This window comes from Hylaeus anthracinus, unplaced genomic scaffold, assembly GCF_026225885.1.
Source record: "Hylaeus anthracinus isolate JK02 unplaced genomic scaffold, UHH_iyHylAnth1.0_haploid 12002, whole genome shotgun sequence".
Classification (NCBI taxonomy): domain Eukaryota; kingdom Metazoa; phylum Arthropoda; class Insecta; order Hymenoptera; family Colletidae; genus Hylaeus; species Hylaeus anthracinus.
The window spans coordinates 446,042-463,839 of record NW_026534349.1 but is presented as its reverse complement, the minus strand read 5'-3'; the positions used below and the strand labels follow the sequence as shown (position 1 = coordinate 463,839).

The following is a 17,798-nucleotide window of genomic DNA, read 5'->3' as shown; positions in this document are numbered from 1 at the left end:
TATTATTATTATTATTATTATTATTATTATTATTATTATTATTATTATTACTACTATTGTTGTTGTTGTTGTTGTTGTTGTCGTCGTCGTATTTAATTAAAAATGTTGCGCTCACATTGATGTCCATTTTCTTTTTTTAACATAATTCTACATTATACAGTTTAACATGGAAAACTTTTGTGTCATAATTTATTCGTATGTACATATATTATGAATATTTAATAAAGTTACGATTCGATCGAAAATATCGAGTATCTCCTGGATCGTTCAATCCAACTCAACCCTCGATAGAACAACGTCCAATCTTTTGCCTTTTAATACGAAAAACAACACTGCGAACAGTTAATGAAAAATCACTATATGTATACACATCTAGAGATACAGTGAAATTTTTCATTGTAAAGCGCGAGAACTCACGCGAGGATGTCTTGACTTTTCGCTGCTCGAAGCTGCAAAATTAAAGTGATAGATCAATGTTAAGGAAAACAGGAAAACGTTAGTAAGTATATCTTGTAAACCTACAAAACAATGCATTTTTGTTTTCTAGCTCCTTGGTAAAATTGTTCAGCATTTTCTGATACTCCTCTTGTTGCTGTAATATTGACATCAATTATTATTTAATACAATAAGTTCTTACTTAATTTTTTTTCATTTTTATAAAATTGTTTACCTTTATTGCTTCGTTCCTAAGGACCTCTCGTCGAACAGACAAACTCGAAATTTGATTTTGTAACATTTTCACCTGTAAAATGCGTAAAATCACGTTAAACTATAAATTACTCAAGTTTTCGCGGGTAAAACGTAATCCGTCTAGCCTCTTCCTCCGTTTTTTGAACGTCCTTCTTCAACTCGGTCATCAACGATCTATATCGGTCTCGACAAGTCGACGTTTTCTTCTCCAAATCGGTCAGAACCCTTTCCGCATTTTTTATTTCGCAATGCGATCGCTGTAACTATATTCGTCAAGAAAATAATGATATTTTGCATGTTTACTTAAAAAGATTCCTATGAAATTATCGACTCTCACCGTACGTTCCTTCTCCGTAAGTTTTTCCGTTAACACTTCCAATTTATCGTCCACGCTCTCGTGACCCTGAAACGATCGATAAAATTGTCAATATAGAATCTTAAATGTAATGTACCAACACCATGGTTAGTAGTATGTTTTTATTGGAAAATAATGTTTATAACTGACCTCGACTGGGAATTCCGTTTCTAAGTTTTCGTTTTGAAACACGACCTAAGATATATAATTTAAATTACCGATGGAAATTATAGATCCAACGTTTACGATCTTATAGCATTTACAAGTAAAAGGACTGTATTAAACTTACGCATTTTCTTAATTCCTCCGTCCGAGTTTGATACTTCGTCGTATTATCGATAATATTATTAATTAGTTCAAAGTATACGCAATTGCAACGAATGAAAAATATTCTTACCATTACTAGAAGGAACGCGACTACGCAATACACTACGAATACAAAGATACACAATATTTCAAAGATGTAAACAGTCAACAGTACAAACCACATAACGAAAGATTTTGTCGCCGTTAGATTTCAACTAGAAACACTTAAATTTGTTATAAATATCATTTTAATAATAAAAATCGAAGATCGTGATGAACAACTAAAATGAACAGTTGGGATGTCTGAATGCGGCGCGGCGGTTTTAATTTGAAATAAACTTTTTATCGTATCGATTCTCGAATTGAAATATCTTGACGATCGATCGATATATCGTGTTGGGGCGTAATATTATTTTTAAAATGTACACGGTTTTTAACAATTACAATAATGAATTATGTAATCAATGACAATGTATATAAAATTTATACAGTATCACGACGACTTTTTTATAATGATCAAAATATTTTAAATACATTATACGATCGTTATAAGTTATCTCATGCTACATAACGAATATAACGAATTCGCACAATAGATAAACTAAGATTAGAACGTACTTCAATAACCACTTCTAGTTCTGAAACTTTTAATTATATTTTATTGACAGTAGAAAATATTGTAAATTAATATATTTTATTGTAATCTCTAGAACATATATGAAATACGATAAAACGTATATAAATAGAACGTATATTTAAGTACATATATGCTCCAACAATCCAGATGGTTTGGTACTCTTCTCCGTCTAAACGTTCAAACAAACCAACATAATTATTATTCTAATCATAATTTAATGCTGAGACACGTATACTTAAAATGCGTTTACTTACCATTCCTAAAGAAAAAAACCTTGAATGCTAACAGAAATTATTCGACTGATATAACCTATAAAAATGGAATATTTACAGTTGGGCAAATTAAGAAACACAAGAATTTTAGAAAATTCGATAATGTCTGTTACTTTTCATCTCAAACAACAATGTTACCCTCGCAATCGCAAATTGTTATTGCGGGCGCGGGAACAGTTGCCAATTCAGTCGCTTATCATCTTGTTATTAATGGATGGAATGACATACTCGTCCTAGAACAAGATAGGTATACGTTAATTTGTCAAATAGGATAAATTATAGATAGAACAATGGATGATAAATCATCATTCACTGTATTAACACTATAGACTTTTGTATTCATAGTATTGTATACTTTGTATCAAGACAACACAAAATTTTCATTTCAATAGCAAGTAACATACTATTGATTATATTTAAAACTTTTATCAACAAATGTAGGAAGATTAAAGAAATTTTTGTTGCAGAATTGGAACCGGAACATCTCACTTTGGTTCAGGCACGCTTGGTCTTTTTAAACCAATATCGCATAGAAATTTGATTTCCTACAGTATTAAATTATATCAACAACTACACGAAATGGGATACGATATTGGACTAAAACAATGTGGTAGCATAAACTTAGCTCAAAGTAAAGACAGAATGATAGCTTTAAAACGAAGAATGGCTTATAATGTCCCTACCGGTTTATACTGCGAAGTACAATTTTTTTTTATTAAATGTTAAAATTGAAGTAGAAATACAATGGACTTTTAATGATTGATAAATTGATTAGGTATTGGGAAGAGAACAACTAAAACAATTACATCCTTATTTGAATATTGAGGACATTGAAGGTGCAGTCTGGGTACCTGAAGATGCAGTAGCCGATTCTAGCGCAATCTGTAATGTCTTAGCTAAATTAGCGAAAATTGGAGGCGCGAGATATATTGAAAATTGTAGAATAGAAGAAGTACACACTGAGAATGGAGCTGTGAAAAGTGTAAAAACTGAACATGGTGTAATTTTATGCGAATATTTTGTCAACTGTGCAGGAATGGTAAAATCAGTTTTTTATGCAATATCATGTTTTTCATTTACTGTTTACAACATTTTCATACCATTATTAATCATTACATCATCGTCCAAAATTTACTAAACAGTGGGCACGCGAATTAGGCTTACGATGCAGTCCACCAGTTAGAATTCCAGCATACCCAGCTGAACATTTTTATGCAATTGCTTATCCTTTTTTACCAAATTCAAATACAACTTTACCATGTATACGAGATTTTGATTCACACTCTTACATGAGAGAATGGCACGGTAATACGTAAATTTTGTTTTGTATTATAATTATTATACATATTTTAAAGGCTTTTCCAAAAGGGACTATATGGTTTTGTTACATAATAAAACACAAATTTGGAAGATAATATCGTTTACGTGTCCATCGTGACTATACCATACTATAGTAGTACATAAAGTTCCTTTTGGAAAACTCTTTATTTAAGCCTTATAAAGTTTATTACTCACACTACGAATTTTCTGTATATGTTGACCAGATAATAAAATATACAGATTTTCCATATTACAGAAAGTTTACTAGTTGGCTGGTTTGAACCAGAATCAAAACCTGCGTTTGAAAATGGTACTGTTCCTACAAAAAACTGGAAAAATTATCTTAAAAATGATCCATCACATTGGACACCACTATGGGATAAAGTGGTACATAGGCTACCAATTTTAAAGGACATCAAACCAGATGTATATAACTGTCCTGATAATTTTACACCAGATGGTAGGTGGATATTAGGAGAGAGTCCAGAAGTAAAAAACTATTTTGTTGCTGTTGGCATGAATGGAAATTCTTTACAAGGTAAAGAAATTGGCGAATTTTTGAAGTATATTTTCATATTAATCTTATGAACTGCTTTTATTAGGGGCAGGAGGAATAGGTAAAGAAGTTGCAGAGTGCTTAATAAATGGTGAATCTACGCAAGAATTACTTCCCTTCAATGTACAGAGATTTCTAGACTTACATAGCAGTAAACAGTATTTACAACAAAGAACAAAGGAAATAGTTGGTAGAAATTATGCAATCCTATATCCTCATCAATGCGAGTATAAATATGCTCGAAAGTTACGCTGTTCGCCTTTATATTCTGTTCTCGAAGATAGAGGTGCAATTTTTGGTGTCAAAATGGCTTATGAGCGACCACTTTATTTTGATTCGACTTATAGAAGTAAGGGAATAGTCGTTAGTTCTTTTTTCTCTCATGTTACGTTCAAGCGAATAAACTGCAATTAATTTAATTAAAAGGAGGACAAAAGAAGCCAGTCATGCCACCAGGAAGCTTTTACAAACCCAAGTTCTTTGATTTTATAAAAGAAGAATTTTTAGCATGTAAAGAAGGAGTAGGAATCATAGATATGAGTTCATTTTCTAAAATCAAAATTAAAGTGAGTATGCAAAATGTGACTATTTTTAAACGTTTTTATGTAATCACATATATGTTCACAGTCTAGTCATTTGGAAGTTGTAGAATATCTTCAGCAATTATGTTCTAATGACGCAAATATACCAGTTGGTGGTATAGTACACACAGGAATGCAAAATGAAAGAGGTGGATATGAAAATGATTGTCTCTTAGTGAGACAGTCAGAAAATAGTTACTTTATGGTTTCGCCTACATCACAACAAACACGCATTTACCAATGGATGTCGAGGTAATAAAATATATCTCGGTACTATTTACAATCACATAGATCACTTTCCTAAAAGGACTACTTTGTCGCATAGACATTTACCAGCAGATCACTCGGTAGGCCTTAATGATGTAACTTCAAAGTATACTGTTATTAACTTAGTAGGACCTAAAGCAACAGGACTACTGTCAGAACTGTCGAATTCTAACATTAATCTTTCTCCATTCACATATAAGGTACATAATAATACTATCAGTATTAATTACTTGATCAATAAATATATAATTTCACGTATTTTCCAATATAATTTTGTGAATAATTATAATGTTAACAGACTGCAAATGTAGCATATGCTTCTGATGTAATGATAATGTCATTCACAAATACCGGTGAATCTGGTTATTGTTTATACATACCTACAGAGTATGCACTTCACGTATACTCTAGGTTAATGGAAGTAGGCAAAGATTATGGTGTTCGAGATGTAGGTGTACTCACACAACGTTTCATGCGAATAGAAAGGTTTATTCCTTTCTGGGCTGAAGAATTAACACCATTTGTTACTCCGTATGAAGCTGGATGTGGATACAGTGTAAAACTAAATGTAAGTAGATTTGTCTTATTGTTAGTATGATTTCTTCATCTTGATAGAATTAATATCATACTTAGTTTTATAGTTATTTAGATTACTATAGATACAACATTTTAAAAGTTTTCGCTAACGTGATCATTGTTGCCACAGAAAGAATATTTTATTGGGAAATTTGCTTTACAACATCAGAAAGAACAAGGTGTGACAAAACGATTAGTATTATTTGTCGTTAATGAACTGGATATAAACAAAGATGTATGGCCCTGGGGTGGTGAGCCTGTTTATCGAAACAATGAATTTGTAGGAACTGTTACATCAGCAGGGTAAATGTTCATGATGATTAATAATGCAATATACTTTTATTTCTGACATCAAATTATTTACGAATTGAATTTATAGGTACGGTTTTGCAACAGAAAAGCATATTTGCCTTGGTTTTATCAGCTCTCCTAGTCCAAGGCACATGCAACCTGATGCAAATATTGTTACAACAGATTTTATAATGGATCCGACAGCCCGTTACGAGATCGATATCGCTGGCACCAGATTTCCTGCTAAACCTCACATTCATCCTTTACCTATACCTGCATTAAGTAATAAAATAAACAAAAAATATACTCCTACCCCTGTTATTACTTATGAGAGTGACGTGTCTCGTTAATAATTTTTTTAAAACAGATTCCTTAAATTCAATGTGTCGATAAAAATAAAAATTTTAAATAAATGACAAATCTAGTTTGATTTATTTGCTAGTATATGTAATAAACAATCAAACATGAAGAAACAAAGTTATGCCATTTCCTCCTGAGACTGCTAGTTAGGATATAATTTAGTTGCTCCTTTTTATTCGTACAATATTTTATTTGATATTTACACAGAAGTATTCGATTTAAATTTATGCAATAAAAATATATTAACTTCAATATTCATAGTTTTTTTAATTGTTACTAATAAAGTGTATGTAACATTAGAAATTAAAATTAGAAAGCATGTCAATTTTTAATTGTAACATTTTTTTAAATTTTACAGTATTTGCAATTATACTAGATTAATATACATTTGAATGAATTTATTTATAGCAAATACATTTATACAAGGTTTATGTGGTCATTTAACAGTTTGAACAATATGCTACTTTCCAAAATATGTTATGCATATATACATTAGAATGACATTTAAGTCCAAAAAGCAACAATATATTTTGTGACTTATCACTTTTTACATTGCAAATATAAATTTGATATATAATTTACCAGTATGCTTTATCTGTAAATTATACAGGGTGTCCCAAAAATGTTGTAACACCTTGAAAGGGGTGGTTCAGGAGGTGATTTGAAACAACTTTTTCCTTAGCGAAAATGTTGTCCGAGGTTTCGTTAAGGAGATATTAAGCGAAAACCCCGACCAATCAGAACGCGAGTATACCGGTTGAGCGTAGGCTACGCGATAAGCGGCCGCGTTCATACGCTACCGCGAGCGCTCCATCGGCATCCTCGCGCTCTGATTGGTCAGTGGTTTCCGTTAATATCTCTTCAACGAAATCTCTGACAACATTTCCGGTAAGGAAAAAGTTGTTTCAAATCACCCCCCGAACCACCTCTTTCAAGGTGTTACAATATTTTTGAGACATCCTGTATACCTGTTTGTCGTAATTTGTATTTTTACTATAATTATATTGACTAACTTATATACAAGTAAAACACTTGCTTACTATTATTTGTGAAGCTTCTTTGTACGTCAGTAAAGATGTTTTTACTTTATGCATAAAAAGCAATCTGATTTTTATAAAAGCTTCATTATTATTTTGATCAATGTTTTAAACTGTACATGAAAAAATACTGCAATATTTACTTTGAAATAATTACATAATATAAATTCCTGAAAGTAACGATTCATGTAACATTATTGAGTTCTTGCACAATGTGTACTTAATTTTAGCTATCAGTGTGTAATAAAATTTATTTTAGAAGTATTGTGATACCACTTTATGATGCCCATGCTTCTAATTCTTTCAAATCATCGTCTTCTTCTGGTTTGGCTTCTAAATAAGAAAAAAATAAATGTAGGGACAAACTACATACAAATATAATAATACATTTCACAAGAAATTATAAATACTACTTGTACGAGTCCTGGCTGGTGCAGCTGGAAGTGTAGTAGCTGGAACATTTGGAAGTTCATCTGTAGGTTCGATACCAAGCAATTCCTGGTCAAGTTGTTCTTGTTCAAGTTCTTCCAGTTCCTTCTCTAGTTCTTCTTCGTCTATATCTTGACCAAATGCTACAGGATTAGATATTGCATCAGAAATTTCTCTTGCTACATCTTGTTGTTCAGCTATATCATCCATCATGTCGTGCACTTGATCAACATCCCTGAGAAAAATATGATATCTTGTTAAAGTCTATATTGAAGTTAAGTAATAATTTCATAGAACTTCTAAACTTCTAAATTTCTTACATATGTTGATGAACAGATTTTAATGCATCTGCTGCATTCTTCATTGTTGTAAGCACAGCAGTATTTGTATTTGCACTTTCAAGTGCTTCCCTTTGCATTTCAATTGTAGACAATGTGCCATCAATTTGTTGTAATTGTTTCTCGTATCGCTTCTTTCTTTTAAGAGCTTGAATTGCAGCTGTAAAATAAATCTTTATTAACATCTTATTCTCTTGCATTAATTAAACAATTAACAACTTAATACAAACAACTATAATGTAGTTCTCTTCTAAGTTAAAATCAAAACATGTGTTCGAATGAAATCTACATGAACTCTTGTGTCCACATTTTCTTTACTAATGCAATACAGAATGTGCGAACAAAGTACGATCACAGGCAGGCAATTCTAAATCAGACACATAATATATATCCATTCAAATTTTTTATATTTTAACTTAGAAAATAAATACGCTACGCCACAGTTCCTAGAATCACCCTATATAATAAAGAAACGTCATAATGACAAGTGACCTTACTCGTGGAGTATTGTCCGTAAACAATGATAACGAAATCAAAAATGATCGTAGATACCTCTCCTGTTTTTCGTTCCATTTTTCTTGGCAACCTGAATTTCAAGATCTATTTTACTTTCAAGGAAATCTTGTTTCTTAATCAACATATCTTCTGTTTCGCGTAATTTTTGTATCGCCTCGGCCGTCGACAAAGTGGGCGATTCCTTTTTACCACCGAATACTTTGCTAAAAAAACTCATTGTCCTAAAAAATTGTGCTCTTAACTTATATTATAATCACACTCTTGGACACTGCAAACACTATCCACATCCACCTTTAAACGAAATCAACAAAAGATCGCACACCGACCGCGCATCATCGCCATACTTCCTTGGCTCTCATGTACGATGTCGTCATGACTCATCGTCGAGTTCCAACATTTTTTATTTCGTTCAGTTATCGGAAATTAGAAATTATTTAATTTATTTACCTGACATTTTAACATCTTTTAAAATTATTGCTCGTAACAAATTAACTAAAAATGTAACGAAGATTGATAAATTAATATAGATTTTGTATATTTCTTTTTTCCATATAAAAGAATATTCTATCTTCAGAATAAATTCTTCGAATTAGATTTTTTATCAAGAAACTATTTGTGTAGGCGATACAAATTTTATTTTGTAATATTTTATTCATAAAATGATACGTCAATTTTTTCATTACGAAAGTATATTTATATAAAAATATTGAATGCATTCAACACTGGAAATGCAATTTGGAAAAATCATTTGGTGCTAAAATCTTAAATTATTGCTTCGAAAAATTGTATTTTGTAAAAGTTAAATGTATGGAAATGCTTTTCGTCATAATATGTTATGTATTTTTTATTATTATTTCAAAATCATCATTATGCGCTAAACTGTACATAAAAAAAAAAATGTATATGTAAATAAATAATTGTTTAATACCACATGTTAGCTTTTTGTAATGTGTGACAGTTGATCTATTTATGTACATGTGTATGTATGTATGTATGTATACATGTAACAACCAAGATGTACATAGATAAGTATATGTATACACTAGGTATGCACCAGTATGCACTTATGATGTAATAAATGCGTTAAAATAGAGGAAAAAATATTTCGTACAGTATTATATGATAGAACGTTTTATTATTTCTCAATTGTTACATTTAATGAGATTTGCAAATTTCTGAATAACCTCTAATGATGGAGAGCAATCAGACAAATGTAAGTTTATATCATGAATGACAATATTGTGTCTTATATTTTAAGATTTTCTTCTATCGCTTCGTAACCGTTTCTTTATGCCTCTTTGTCATGATACAAGAAACTACATTTGGCTTGTCCAACATTTCGTAAGAACATTTAAAAATAAATATACGCGACGACCAACAGTATCGCTTTCTTTCCCGGGTTCTTTTAAGTTTAGTTGAGTTTAGTCACTATACACGATGCGAAGCACATGGAGAGACAGGGATCGGGTATAATATTTTCCTGTGAAATTACTATTAAAATTTATAATTATCAAGTAAATCAACAAAAATTTTGATTTTTGTGACAAGTCAAATTTTAGTGATTATTTCCTTTTAAACTTGTAATTTGCTGAAATTTTTGTAAAATACAAACATAAATTAATATTTATTTATTTATAATTATAAAATATCAATGAAGATTACATTTTGTAACAAGAACTGTGTTGTTAGGACTTCCAGAAACATTTAGCTGATGGTGAAACTACTGAACGTCGCTTAAAAGAGACTTTACATACCACGTATACAGATAATGAACCACTACCAGGATTCGATCCTAATAAGGACGATCTTCAATATTACCGTGCTCAACATTGTATTGATTGCGATGAAGTGTATCCTGGAATATACATTGGTGATGCGTAAGTATTGTGAAATGTTTTTTAGAATACAAGTTATTGTTTGTAAATAATTCATACATAATATTTCATAGGGCTACAGCAAAAAATAAGAATTACCTTAAAATGTTAGGCATAACGCATTTGTTGAATTCTGCTGAAGGAAACAGATTTGGATTTGTAAATACAGATAAATCTTATTATCAAGATACAACAATAAGGTATCTTGGTTTACCACTTGCAGATTTATTTACTACAGATATTAGCAAGTACTTTTATACTGCTGCAGATTTTATTGATGAAGCTGTCTCTACAGGAGGTAACTTTGTAATCATTTAGTAACAAATAAAAAAAATAAAGCATTATAAAATCAAAGATATGTAAATATGTAAAACTGTCTTATTTATCTTTGGATATTTTTTGTTTAGGTAAAGCTTTTGTACACTGCATGTTAGGAATATCACGCAGTGCAACATGTGTATTAGCATATTTGATGATAAAAAAAGAAATGTTAGCTGTTGATGCTGTTCGAATAGTTCGCAAAAAGCGTTGTATTCAACCAAATGATGGCTTCCTTCGTCAGTTAGCACAATTAGATAATCAATTACGGAGGCAACGTTTATAATTAAATACAACGCTAATGAAAGTATTAAAAAGTTTGGTAAAATATGTTAAGAATGTTATACATACATGCACAAATACTTAATTTTATAGGCATATATTTCACATGAATAGCTTCATGGTGTTTAGACACGCACCCTGCAATTTAATATTTTAAGCTTACACGCTATTTACGAACTTCTCTATAAATTGTGTAAAACATAAAAATTTATTTTTTTACACAAGTTCTATATTTTAGATTACTTTATTAATTGAATGTATATTTATTATTTACAAATTTAAAAAGGAAGGATTCCATTATAATTATATAAAATGTATATAAAAGAAATATATAATACTTGATGTACTACATGACTTCTTACATATCATCTTTTCCTTTGATGAATTGTATTATTTAATAAATTATTAAATCAATACTGCAATACACAAAACTCGACACAACTTGATTATAAATTACATATTACTACGTCTATTCGTTAATTTACCACCCGTGGCCTCTTCGAATGAGCTTCCACGAGTGTACATGAATGATTTGGCGTTCCTATTTCATTTATATTATTTGTATCTTGCGGGCCGCTGCGTTTTCTTGCCTTCGGAGATAATTGCTTTAAACATTCCATATCATTAAATACAACTTGTGCACCTCCTCCACTAGTTGGTAATATATCTCCCTAATATGATAATCATACATTTTATAATATCATACACACACACTTTGGATTTATTCGCAATCAAACTACCTTGTACAGCTTTGTTTCGAGTTCACCATCCGTGTCGTGTTCCTGCGCGACGAGACAATATCTAGATGCACCATCCGTAATCTCTTTTGGATCTGTAAGTTGTGTAATACTACGTCTCCTACGCATTAATGGTTGAAATACAGTTCCCAGAGGAACAAGTGCTCCTGGTCTGTGATCAACCCATCTGTCAGCACTTTGTGAGCGTCTATGCCTTAGATTTGAAACAGTAATTTTATCCTGGGGACAAAATTCATTGAAACTATATGTTTTTAAACAAATACAAAAACAAGGAAAAATTAGAGACAACCGACCCTTCGCGATCGAGCATCCGTCATTTTTGTAGGCGCTTCCGAGGCAGGTGTAGCAGGAACTCGATCTTTGGAAGCAACAGGCGTGGAAATACCATTATCATCAACTAGAATTTGCTTGACCAGTCTCAATTTATCTTCCTTTTCCTTCATTTGATTCTAAGAAAATAACAAAATTTCATAAAAACTATATATGTCTAATTAATATACTAATATTTGGCAAAATTACTTCATTCTATTACCTGTAACTGTTCACGTTGCTGACGTAACTTTACTTCTAATTCTCTATTCATTTTGTCAGTTTCCACTTGCATTTTGGTATTATATTTTTGCTTCACTCTTTGTTTATCTATCAAACGTTGATTTAACGCCATGTCTCTATCTTTTAACTGTAAAACACTTCTGTTTAATTGAATGTAAAAATTTAAATCAGAACAAAATCATATATTTGTTATCTACCTCTTGCTGCAAAGTACGTATTGTATCATTTGCGTGATTTAGTTTACGAAGCAAACTATTAATTTGTTCTTCAGTTTTACATAAATGACCTTCCAATGCGGAAACCTACAAATAAATATATGTATTACTTCGCTCATATTTATGTCCAGAATGCGGATAAGAAATTCATACCTTTTTTTTCTGTTGTGAATTAGTTGCTTTTAGAGAAGCATTTTCAATTTTAAAATTCAAATTTTCTTGTTCTATTGTCATTAACATCTTTCTAAAATCGTTTTCTGTAAATACAGTACTCAACTGTTAAGTGATTTTTAAATCGTACTAAAAAATAAATAACATTCTTACGTTTTTGTTGCACATCAGCGCGTAACAAATTCCGATTATTAATGCGCTGTTCCAAGTAATGCATCAAATTAGTAATTATTTGATCATTACATGGAGAATTAAGTTCCAACTCAGGAAATGGACCACCCAAACTAAAGTAAATATATATGAAATAAATTTGAAAAAGAAAAATAGGAAAAGATAGAGAGAATAAAAAACATTTACCTATATACCAAAGCTACATCGATCTCTAGATCGGCAGCTTCGAGCCGACCTCCCTTTTCTAATTTACTGCGCGCTTCCTTAAACAGCTGTTGAAAATTATTTATAAATATATAATAAAATTACATTTGGTCATATTCTTTCAATCTCTATCTTACTTTATTTGCCTGTCTTCTTCCAGGTGTGAAACCAAGATCTACTTTTGTGACTGTTGGTCGAGCGACTTGAACTTCCTGAGTGATTTCCGCGAATTTCATAACTTGCTGTAAATATATTATTATAAAAATCGATTTGTTTGTTTTATATTCTGATGAAATTTCTAGTTCCTTACATACAATTGTCTCATCGAAATCTTGCGCCCTTGGATTAACACAGACAATCATCCTCACTTGTCCTTCTCCATCAAAGTAATTTTTGAACAAATGAGTAAGTTTTGAATCCCTGTAGGGTACCATTTTATTTGTACCCTGGATTTGATTTTCTCTTAAAATTTCCAAACACGATCGAAGTGTCATCAAGGAATTATTAATATTACCTAAATAAATAAAATAATTAAATGCTTTTGAAAGAGTATGATAAGTTAATTACAATTTTTGCATCTAATTGTAAGAATGGTAACCTGCTTCTCTTAGCCGTTGCCCTGTATTTTTTGTCCGATTGGTTCTTTCACTGCCAGCTAAATCTACTAAAGACAACTGAGTGATACATACTACACGTTTGTCTTGTATAATTTGTTCACCTTCGCAATCTAAGGGTGCCTATAAACGAATAATGTTAACATGCTTATAATTATTTATTATATACAGAATTAAGGATTATACCTGTACAAGACGAATTGTAAAGACACTATGCGATCTGCTCGATTCTGCGTTAAGAGCAGTATGTGCAACTCTTCGTCTGCGTTGACCGCGTTGAAATACTTCAAATGCTTCTTCTGAGCTTTTTACTTCAATTTCTGTTACAGCATGTACATACATGTTTTTATTGCCATCTTCTCTAACTATTTTACTCTGTAATGTTCTGTAGATTGTTCCAAAAGATTATCATGTTATTTTTAAACTACAAGAATTTGTAAGTTACAAGTGAATTTGTAAACATACTTAGCTCTAATTTCATCATCCTCCAACAAATCATATACACTATTATTATATATTTCAACATAAGTAACAAATACTGCATAGGCATTGTCCTGATCCACTATTATTACTTGCGATTCATCAACCTCACGAACCATCATTGGATTACTGTCAGTATCACTGTCAGCTTTACGTCTAATAAAAAAATTATTATTAATTAATTATTTTCTATTCAAGAGTCTATTCAATATAGGATATATTTAATTTTTCTACTGACATTCTGCCCGATTTTCCATTTCTCTGAGACATAATTCCTGCATGAAGTTCATTTTGCCTATCAAGCATTGCATCAGCATCACTTTGTACATCAAAGCCATTTAATTTGTCTGGCTTAAAAATAAACTTTTTTGTTTGATAATTAGCAATACTGTTAAAAATAACATCAAGACACCGAGCCATTATACCAACATCTTGTGGCTCACCAGTCATTGTATATGTTTTACCACTACCTGTTACTCCATAAGTAAACAAAAGGCTATTTTTACCACGAATAATATTTTCAACTAAGGGGAGAGCAACTATATTAAAAATCTCTTTCTGTGTTGCTTCAGGAGTAAATACACGACTAAATGTTGTTTGAATCTCTTTGTTGCTACAATTACGAAAATTCATTGATGATTCTGGTGGTGTGATAGCCAAAGTGGTGTTCGATATAACTTTCATACATGATACATCTGTAGGATGTTGCATTGGCCGTAAACGACAATAAACTTGAACTGGATCTTTAGATAGCATATTGTTGCATTTTGGACGGCTTGTTGGTTTACGAGCTGAACTTGCCGGTTTTATACGCCTGTAATATTAACATAAAATATTTATTTCCATTGTTTATAAACACCATATATTGAAAGTAATTCTAGTATCAAAAACAACGTACACAGACTTCATTTTCTTGTAGTTGAACTTATCACTCAATATCAATTAATGTAAAAATTGTTTTCCTGTTTTCGATTTACACGTCGATCTGTAACGAACCGTTGTCAAAACTTAGTTTCAAAATAACGATGCACGCATTGCTGCCAACATTTGCACGAAAAAGTCTCTATGATTTATAAAACTAGTATAATGAAAATATCCCCAAAGAAATTTAGAACTATAAAATTTATATAAACTGTTGTATGGGCGTTTAGGAATATTTCAATTTATTTAATTATTTGGGAAAATTAAACAAACACGTCTTGCTTTGAACAGTTATGTTTAATGAATGCCAATTGAATATAATAATTTTAACAGTAAAATGTTATTTGTTTCTAAAACAAAATTTACAACCAATCAAATCAATCATTATATCTTAAATTTATGTAAAGATTTTACGATTGGTCTCTTAATTATAATATTTGTTTTAAGAGTGAGTGATTTACACCTCAGCAATTCTTTTACATAACAACGATCTTGTGCCTTACTTCAGTTACACCACTGTACAATATTGAATTTGGGCGCGTTAGTTAATTTAATAGAATTCCGCCGAGGGGAGCCACCAGGACACACAACAAAACTATTCATGTATGCATATAAATTATAAATCTAAAGCAGTTTACGATTCAATATTGATATTCGCTATGTTAACAAAGGAAAATAATTGTTCAGAATTAATAGGACTTTTAATAGATTCTTAATACAAATTCAAGAGCATAATTTAAAAATTACGAAAACAAAAACTTCTTCATTTATCAGTATTTTAACTAACTAAACGTGCTGAATACGTAATTGAAACTATCTTTTTTTCTCACAGACAACAATAATTCTCATGACCATGCAAATTTAATAAATATTTTATCACAAAATATTAGTACAAAAATCATTTCTACTAGAAAAAACGATGTAACAGATTTGTAAACAGAAATGTATTTCTTATTCAAGAATTTATTTTTATATTTATACAAAGTCACAAAGCTTAAAGTTATTTTTTAGGCTTCTTGTCCTTAGTAGTAGCAGCTCCAACCTTTGTCACATCATCAGGATTTTCTGCTGCTTCTTTAACACGCTTTGCACGAATTCCAACTAATCTAGCATCAGCCCTAGCTTTACGGACAGTTATATATGCAGAGAATTTCTTTTCCTCCTCAGAAATGACACGAGCCTTTGCTTTGGCTGCTGGTTGATGTCTTATTGGCATAACTTCTCCTTCAACTTGAGTTGCAACTTTCATCTCCTCTTCAGTTGCTTCACCCTTCTTAGGCTGTTTTTATAAATAATACATAGAATTAATTTTATTCTTTAATATGTTTAATACTTTCTTGTATGCATACTTACTTTCTTTTCATTTAGAGGGAACAATATCAATTTTGACTTATATTCCTTCAATCTTTGAGCATTTGTTTGCAAAGACTCAACTGACTTGTTTCGTCTTCTAGGGTCTACCGCAATTCCAATAGTTCTAGCAAATCTTTTGTTTAAACCGCTAGCTTTTATTTCGGCCAAAGTAAAACCTTTGCCAGCTCTAACTTTCGTGTGATAGCGAAAAGTTGGACAATGAACAACAGGTCTCAACAGCTTAACAGGTCTAAACAAAATAAGTTTGAACTTAGTAGCTAACAAAGGAGAGAAACAAAAAATACTATGTAGTGGAATTAATATACTTTATTTACCTTGGTGCAAGAGTACGTGCTTTCTTCACACGATTTTGTTTACGACGGTATTTTCTAGCTGGCTGGTTGAACCAGGTTTTTACAAACCTTTGCCAGTCTTTGTGAAAGTGCCCATTAGGGATCATATTATTTCTTTTGCCCATGGTTGAGCTGAAACAAGAACAAGAACTCCAGAAATTTCTCATCAAATGTTTTATGAAGTTTGTATTATCTTTTAAATATTCCAGACAATGTTACTGTTAGTACTATTAATTATTAAGACATCATATTTTATTACTTATTTCTGTATTCATTAAAATGAATGCACTTAATTGTACAATAGGTTAGAAATATGTTGTCTATACAAATTGTAAACAAATGATTTAATGTTATTTAAAGGGTAACATTTCATATTTTTAAAGTAATTTTATGTTAATATTGTTATACCATATCAATTTTCAAAATAAAAAAAACCTATTTCGTTTAATTGTCATACAAATCTAGGCGAACCTAACCTCTTTACTAGTGTCAAAAGATGATTATTCTTATTAAACTATAAAATGGCAAATATATCGTTTAATCGCGATTGAAAATCCTGACAACAGTACTTTCTTATTATTACGCGAAGTATTAATTCAAGATGTTAAGTATTCAGTTGGATTTCAATCACACAATATTACTTACGAAGTTGTTTATACGGAGTATACCGGAAAAGGAATCAATTCAACGAAACGGAAGTTACATCTTGTTATAAAATAACATGTATCTGTTAAATGGCATATTATTTATTTTTATATTAAAATTACATTTTTAAGGATATTTATAATCAAATATTAATTCATTTTATAAATATTATTAAGACAAAATGTTATATACAGGACACATATTTTCTAGAGTAGTACGTACAAACGTATATACATAATAATGTCGTACTGTCGTATATTTACATGCTAGAAGTTGTCCTATGACTCCTAACCAATGTAAATACTCACTTAGTACGATTGGAAAATAGTATTTGTATAAATAATTGAATAATAAAA

General features: G+C 30.8%; 7 protein-coding genes across 14 annotated transcripts in view; 3 read left to right on the top strand and 4 right to left on the bottom strand.

Annotated features, from left to right (window-relative positions):
• LOC128891802 (uncharacterized) overlaps window positions 1–13 on the top strand; it is a 116,192-nt gene extending 116,179 nt beyond the window's left edge. For all 3 annotated transcript variants that reach the window (XR_008460925.1, XM_054151615.1, XM_054151616.1), the window contains exon 3: window positions 1–13. This exon is cut by the window's left edge. The gene's annotated coding sequence lies outside the window, so the exon portion shown is untranslated.
• An 11-nt stretch (window positions 14–24) lies between these two features.
• On the bottom strand, window positions 25–1,894 carry LOC128891798 (uncharacterized). Of its 2 annotated transcripts, XM_054151609.1 has the most exons (8): window positions 1,335–1,894; window positions 1,196–1,240; window positions 1,028–1,093; window positions 816–953; window positions 671–742; window positions 523–592; window positions 418–449; window positions 25–332 (listed from the first exon to the last, which is right to left on the bottom strand). In XM_054151609.1, the coding sequence occupies exons 1-8, from the start codon at window positions 1,533–1,535 to the stop codon at window positions 315–317; spliced, it is 642 nt and encodes a 213-aa protein (XP_054007584.1). In that variant the 5' UTR covers window positions 1,536–1,894; the 3' UTR covers window positions 25–314. The 2 variants fall into 2 exon arrangements, with proteins under 2 accessions (XP_054007584.1, XP_054007583.1); XM_054151608.1 differs by having other exon boundaries at window positions 25–449.
• A 224-nt stretch (window positions 1,895–2,118) lies between these two features.
• Window positions 2,119–6,203, top strand: LOC128892163 (pyruvate dehydrogenase phosphatase regulatory subunit, mitochondrial-like). Of its 2 annotated transcripts, none has more exons than XM_054152334.1 (12): window positions 2,119–2,507; window positions 2,728–2,959; window positions 3,036–3,299; window positions 3,403–3,565; window positions 3,837–4,118; window positions 4,183–4,485; window positions 4,563–4,702; window positions 4,764–4,969; window positions 5,043–5,184; window positions 5,283–5,552; window positions 5,691–5,863; window positions 5,940–6,203. In XM_054152334.1, the coding sequence occupies exons 1-12, from the start codon at window positions 2,119–2,121 to the stop codon at window positions 6,199–6,201; spliced, it is 2,826 nt and encodes a 941-aa protein (XP_054008309.1). In that variant the 3' UTR covers window positions 6,202–6,203. The 2 variants fall into 2 exon arrangements, with proteins under 2 accessions (XP_054008309.1, XP_054008310.1); XM_054152335.1 differs by lacking the exon at window positions 2,119–2,507 and adding an exon at window positions 2,547–2,655.
• Window positions 6,204–6,428: 225 nt separating this feature from the next.
• On the bottom strand, window positions 6,429–8,905 carry LOC128892172 (charged multivesicular body protein 4c). Its single transcript, XM_054152355.1, has 4 exons — window positions 8,568–8,905; window positions 7,998–8,175; window positions 7,662–7,912; window positions 6,429–7,581 (listed from the first exon to the last, which is right to left on the bottom strand). Exons 1-4 carry the CDS (start codon window positions 8,746–8,748, stop codon window positions 7,526–7,528), a joined length of 666 nt encoding a protein of 221 aa, XP_054008330.1. The 5' UTR covers window positions 8,749–8,905; the 3' UTR covers window positions 6,429–7,525.
• A 618-nt stretch (window positions 8,906–9,523) lies between these two features.
• Window positions 9,524–11,359, top strand: LOC128892173 (dual specificity protein phosphatase 3). Of its 2 annotated transcripts, none has more exons than XM_054152357.1 (4): window positions 9,524–9,744; window positions 10,221–10,408; window positions 10,480–10,703; window positions 10,813–11,359. In XM_054152357.1, exons 1-4 carry the CDS (start codon window positions 9,721–9,723, stop codon window positions 11,007–11,009), a joined length of 633 nt encoding a protein of 210 aa, XP_054008332.1. In that variant the 5' UTR covers window positions 9,524–9,720; the 3' UTR covers window positions 11,010–11,359. The 2 variants fall into 2 exon arrangements, with proteins under 2 accessions (XP_054008332.1, XP_054008331.1); XM_054152356.1 differs by lacking the exon at window positions 9,524–9,744 and adding an exon at window positions 9,775–9,998.
• LOC128892164 (kinesin-like protein KIF23) lies at window positions 11,231–15,202 on the bottom strand. The gene is made up of 15 exons (XM_054152336.1): window positions 15,069–15,202; window positions 14,409–14,984; window positions 14,156–14,326; window positions 13,877–14,075; window positions 13,675–13,813; window positions 13,391–13,590; window positions 13,214–13,318; window positions 13,059–13,144; window positions 12,855–12,985; window positions 12,684–12,787; window positions 12,513–12,617; window positions 12,296–12,442; window positions 12,057–12,212; window positions 11,746–11,982; window positions 11,231–11,676 (listed from the first exon to the last, which is right to left on the bottom strand). Exons 1-15 carry the CDS (start codon window positions 15,077–15,079, stop codon window positions 11,482–11,484), a joined length of 2,562 nt encoding a protein of 853 aa, XP_054008311.1. The 5' UTR covers window positions 15,080–15,202; the 3' UTR covers window positions 11,231–11,481.
• Window positions 15,203–16,034: 832 nt separating this feature from the next.
• On the bottom strand, window positions 16,035–17,714 carry LOC128892171 (60S ribosomal protein L13). 3 transcript variants are annotated; one of them, XM_054152354.1, is made up of 4 exons: window positions 17,711–17,714; window positions 16,780–16,928; window positions 16,445–16,694; window positions 16,035–16,370 (listed from the first exon to the last, which is right to left on the bottom strand). In XM_054152354.1, exons 2-4 carry the CDS (start codon window positions 16,920–16,922, stop codon window positions 16,092–16,094), a joined length of 672 nt encoding a protein of 223 aa, XP_054008329.1. In that variant the 5' UTR covers window positions 16,923–16,928; window positions 17,711–17,714; the 3' UTR covers window positions 16,035–16,091. The 3 variants fall into 3 exon arrangements, with proteins under 3 accessions (XP_054008329.1, XP_054008327.1, XP_054008328.1); XM_054152352.1 differs by lacking the exon at window positions 17,711–17,714 and adding an exon at window positions 17,443–17,498 and having other exon boundaries at window positions 16,780–16,929; XM_054152353.1 differs by lacking the exon at window positions 17,711–17,714 and adding an exon at window positions 17,274–17,405 and having other exon boundaries at window positions 16,780–16,929.
• Window positions 17,715–17,798: the final 84 nt, after the last annotated feature.

Bases quoted from the DNA above. Each gene is read 5' to 3' on its own strand.
- LOC128891798 (XM_054151608.1), bottom strand. From the start codon at position 1,535: ATGTGGTTTGTACTGTTGACTGTTTACATCTTTGAAATATTGTGTATC. The intron at 1,241-1,334 runs GTAAGTTTAATA...TATATATCTTAG, and splicing joins CGGAGGAATTAAGAAAATGC to GTCGTGTTTCAAAACGAAAA. The intron at 450-522 runs GTAGGTTTACAA...TTAATTTTGCAG, and splicing joins AAACAAAAATGCATTGTTTT to CTTCGAGCAGCGAAAAGTCA.
- LOC128892163 (XM_054152334.1), top strand. From the start codon at position 2,119: ATGCTCCAACAATCCAGATGGTTTGGTACTCTTCTCCGTCTAAACGTT. The intron at 3,566-3,836 runs GTAATACGTAAA...TCCATATTACAG, and splicing joins TTACATGAGAGAATGGCACG to AAAGTTTACTAGTTGGCTGG. The intron at 5,553-5,690 runs GTAAGTAGATTT...TTGTTGCCACAG, and splicing joins GATACAGTGTAAAACTAAAT to AAAGAATATTTTATTGGGAA.
- LOC128892172 (XM_054152355.1), bottom strand. From the start codon at position 8,748: ATGAGTTTTTTTAGCAAAGTATTCGGTGGTAAAAAGGAATCGCCCACT. The intron at 8,176-8,567 runs GTATCTACGATC...TTTATTTTACAG, and splicing joins TGGAACGAAAAACAGGAGAG to CTGCAATTCAAGCTCTTAAA. The intron at 7,913-7,997 runs GTAAGAAATTTA...TATTTTTCTCAG, and splicing joins AAATCTGTTCATCAACATAT to GGATGTTGATCAAGTGCACG.
- LOC128892173 (XM_054152356.1), top strand. From the start codon at position 9,969: ATGCGAAGCACATGGAGAGACAGGGATCGG. The intron at 9,999-10,220 runs GTATAATATTTT...CTGTGTTGTTAG, and splicing joins CATGGAGAGACAGGGATCGG to GACTTCCAGAAACATTTAGC. The intron at 10,409-10,479 runs GTAAGTATTGTG...AATATTTCATAG, and splicing joins GGAATATACATTGGTGATGC to GGCTACAGCAAAAAATAAGA.
- LOC128892164 (XM_054152336.1), bottom strand. The intron at 14,327-14,408 runs GTCAGTAGAAAA...TTTTTTTATTAG, and splicing joins AATGGAAAATCGGGCAGAAT to ACGTAAAGCTGACAGTGATA. The intron at 12,618-12,683 runs GTATGAATTTCT...ATTTATTTGTAG, and splicing joins ATTCACAACAGAAAAAAAAG to GTTTCCGCATTGGAAGGTCA.
- LOC128892171 (XM_054152354.1), bottom strand. From the start codon at position 16,922: ATGGGCAAAAGAAATAATATGATCCCTAATGGGCACTTTCACAAAGAC. The intron at 16,695-16,779 runs GTAAATAAAGTA...TATTTTGTTTAG, and splicing joins GCACGTACTCTTGCACCAAG to ACCTGTTAAGCTGTTGAGAC. The intron at 16,371-16,444 runs GTAAGTATGCAT...TTATAAAAACAG, and splicing joins TCCCTCTAAATGAAAAGAAA to CCTAAGAAGGGTGAAGCAAC.